Here is a 2,500-nt window from a genome sequence, read left to right as displayed (position 1 = left end):
GGATCAGGTCCCCCCCGTGTCCATGTCGACCTATCCATTATGATCTAAAGCCTGAACTGATCTGGGATCATCATTCATAATAACCCTTAAATTAAACCCCAATTTTTTTTTGTTGTTGTCGTCGACATGGCGTTGAGGGCCCTACGTACAGGTGAGCTGTAACCATAGTAACCCCGCCTGACTGGTTCTCCTGTGTGTGGAGACGTTGTGTCTCCAGAGCAGGACGGGTGTGACTCCAGCCCCTGTCTGAACGGCGGCGTGTGTCGTGGCTACAGGCGAAACCACCTGTGTGTCTGCAAAGAAGGTTTCTTCGGGGATCGTTGCCAGTCGTGTGAGTAGAACTCAACCGTATCCTGTTTCCACACCCCTTTTTTTTCCCTCCAGAAGTGTGCCGCACTCGGTCGACGTCGTGGATTTAAAAGGAACGGACGGACTGGTGTGAGGAATATGACGGAAACTCACGCCAGACAATCCAGCGCTTTTTAAATGCACGAGGCGCGGGTGAACAGAGTGTGCACATTTCCCGGAGAAAGGAATGGAATGACCCTGGGACGCCACAACTGCCTCATCAGTCTGTTGTGATGAACAGAACAGAGCACATCCTGGTGATACCTGGTCTCTGTCTCCCCCCAGTGGACAATCCCTGTGTACTGCAGCCGTGTGGGAACAGAGGTCTCTGCCAGAGCAACAGGAGAGGGAACTACAGCTGTACTTGCAGAGTGGGACACACAGGCAAGGACTGTGAGAGAGGTGAGTCTGAATCGCATTCGGTTCTATTCGCTATCTTTACGTGGTATAATTCAAGGGAACCCATCAATTGAACTTTTAATCGAATGAATCTATCGATGAATCAATCAATTACTAATTGAATTTCCTTATCCACTAAGAACCATGTTTTATACCTTATTGGCTGAGCTGCATGCAGTAAGTTGTGGTGTTAATAACCGGCTCTTCTTAAACACTGTTCACAGACCTGTTGCCTCCCTCTGGTCTGCATGTATTACGGGTGGAGGAGGATGAGGTGGAGCTGCACTGGGACCTGCCGGCCCCTTCCTCTCAGAGCCTGGTCAGTCTAATTTCAATATGTCATTTCTATTATCCTTTTTCTTTAACCAGGAAGTCCCATTGAGGTCAAAGTACCTGACCAAGAAGGACAGTTTGACATTTAAACACACAGATGATTCAAACAGTACAGTTCATTCACAGCACAGCGATCACATTCATATCACATTCATATCACATTCATATCACATTCATGTCACATTCATATCACATTCATATCACATTCATATTACATTCATATCACATTCATATCACATTCATATCACATTCATATCACATTCATGTCACATTCATATCACATTCATATCACATTCATATCACATTCATGTCACATTCATGTCACATTCATATCACATTCATGTCACATTCATGTCACATTCATATCCCATTCATATCACATTCATATCACATTCATGTCACATTCATATCACATTCATATCCCATTCATATCACATTCATATCACATTCATGTCACATTCATGTCACATTCATATCACATTCATGTCACATTCATGTCACATTCATATCCCATTCATATCACATTCATATCACATTCATGTCACATTCATATCACATTCATATCCCATTCATATCACATTCATATCACATTCATATCACATTCATATCACATTCATATCCCATTCATATCACATGCATATCACATTCATCTCACATTCATATCACATTCATATCCCATTCATATCCCATTCATATCCCATTCATATCACATTCATATTACATTCATATCACATTCATATCCCATTCATATCCCATTCATATCCCATTCATATCCCATTCATATCACATTCATATTACATTCATATCACATTCATATCACATGCATATCACATTCATATCACATTCATATCACATTCATATCACATTCATGTCACAGTCATGTCACATTCATATCACATTCATATCACATTCATATCACATTCATATCACATTCATATCCCATTCATATCACATTCATATCACATTCATATCACATTCATATCACATTCATATCACATTCATGTCACATTCATATCACATTCATATCACATTCATATTACATTCATATCACATTCATATCACATTCATATCACATTCATATTACATTCATATCACATTCATATCACATTCATATCACATTCATATTACATTCATATCACATTCATATCACATTCATATCACATTCATATCACATTCATATCACATTCATATCACATTCATATTACATTCATATCACATTCATATCACATTCATATCCCATTCATATCACATTCATATTACATTCATATCACATTCATATCACATGCATATCACATTCATATCACTTTCATATCCCATTCATATCCCATTCATATCCCATTCATATCACATTCATATCCCATTCATATCCCATTCATATCACATTCATATTACAGTCATATCACATTCATATCACATGCAT

General features: G+C 38.9%; 1 protein-coding gene across 5 annotated transcripts in view; it reads left to right on the top strand.

Moving 5' to 3' along the window:
* Window positions 1-2,500, top strand: part of LOC110524992 (sushi, nidogen and EGF-like domain-containing protein 1) — a 153,622-nt gene that overhangs the window by 129,712 nt on the left and 21,410 nt on the right. For 4 of the 5 annotated variants that reach the window (XM_036983052.1, XM_036983011.1, XM_036982857.1 and 1 more), the window contains 3 exons: window positions 203-331; window positions 634-750; window positions 972-1,066. In XM_036983052.1, the coding sequence (XP_036838947.1) occupies window positions 203-331; window positions 634-750; window positions 972-1,066 (341 nt within the window). The remainder of the gene's footprint in view (window positions 1-202; window positions 332-633; window positions 751-971; window positions 1,067-2,500) is intronic. The other variant, XM_036982966.1, reaches the window with a different exon arrangement.

Source organism: Oncorhynchus mykiss, chromosome 1 (assembly GCF_013265735.2).
Source record: "Oncorhynchus mykiss isolate Arlee chromosome 1, USDA_OmykA_1.1, whole genome shotgun sequence".
In the NCBI taxonomy this organism is placed as follows: Eukaryota; Metazoa; Chordata; class Actinopteri; order Salmoniformes; family Salmonidae; genus Oncorhynchus; species Oncorhynchus mykiss.
The sequence above is the reverse complement of the archived record's forward strand: the minus strand, read 5'-3'. Positions and strand labels throughout refer to the sequence as shown.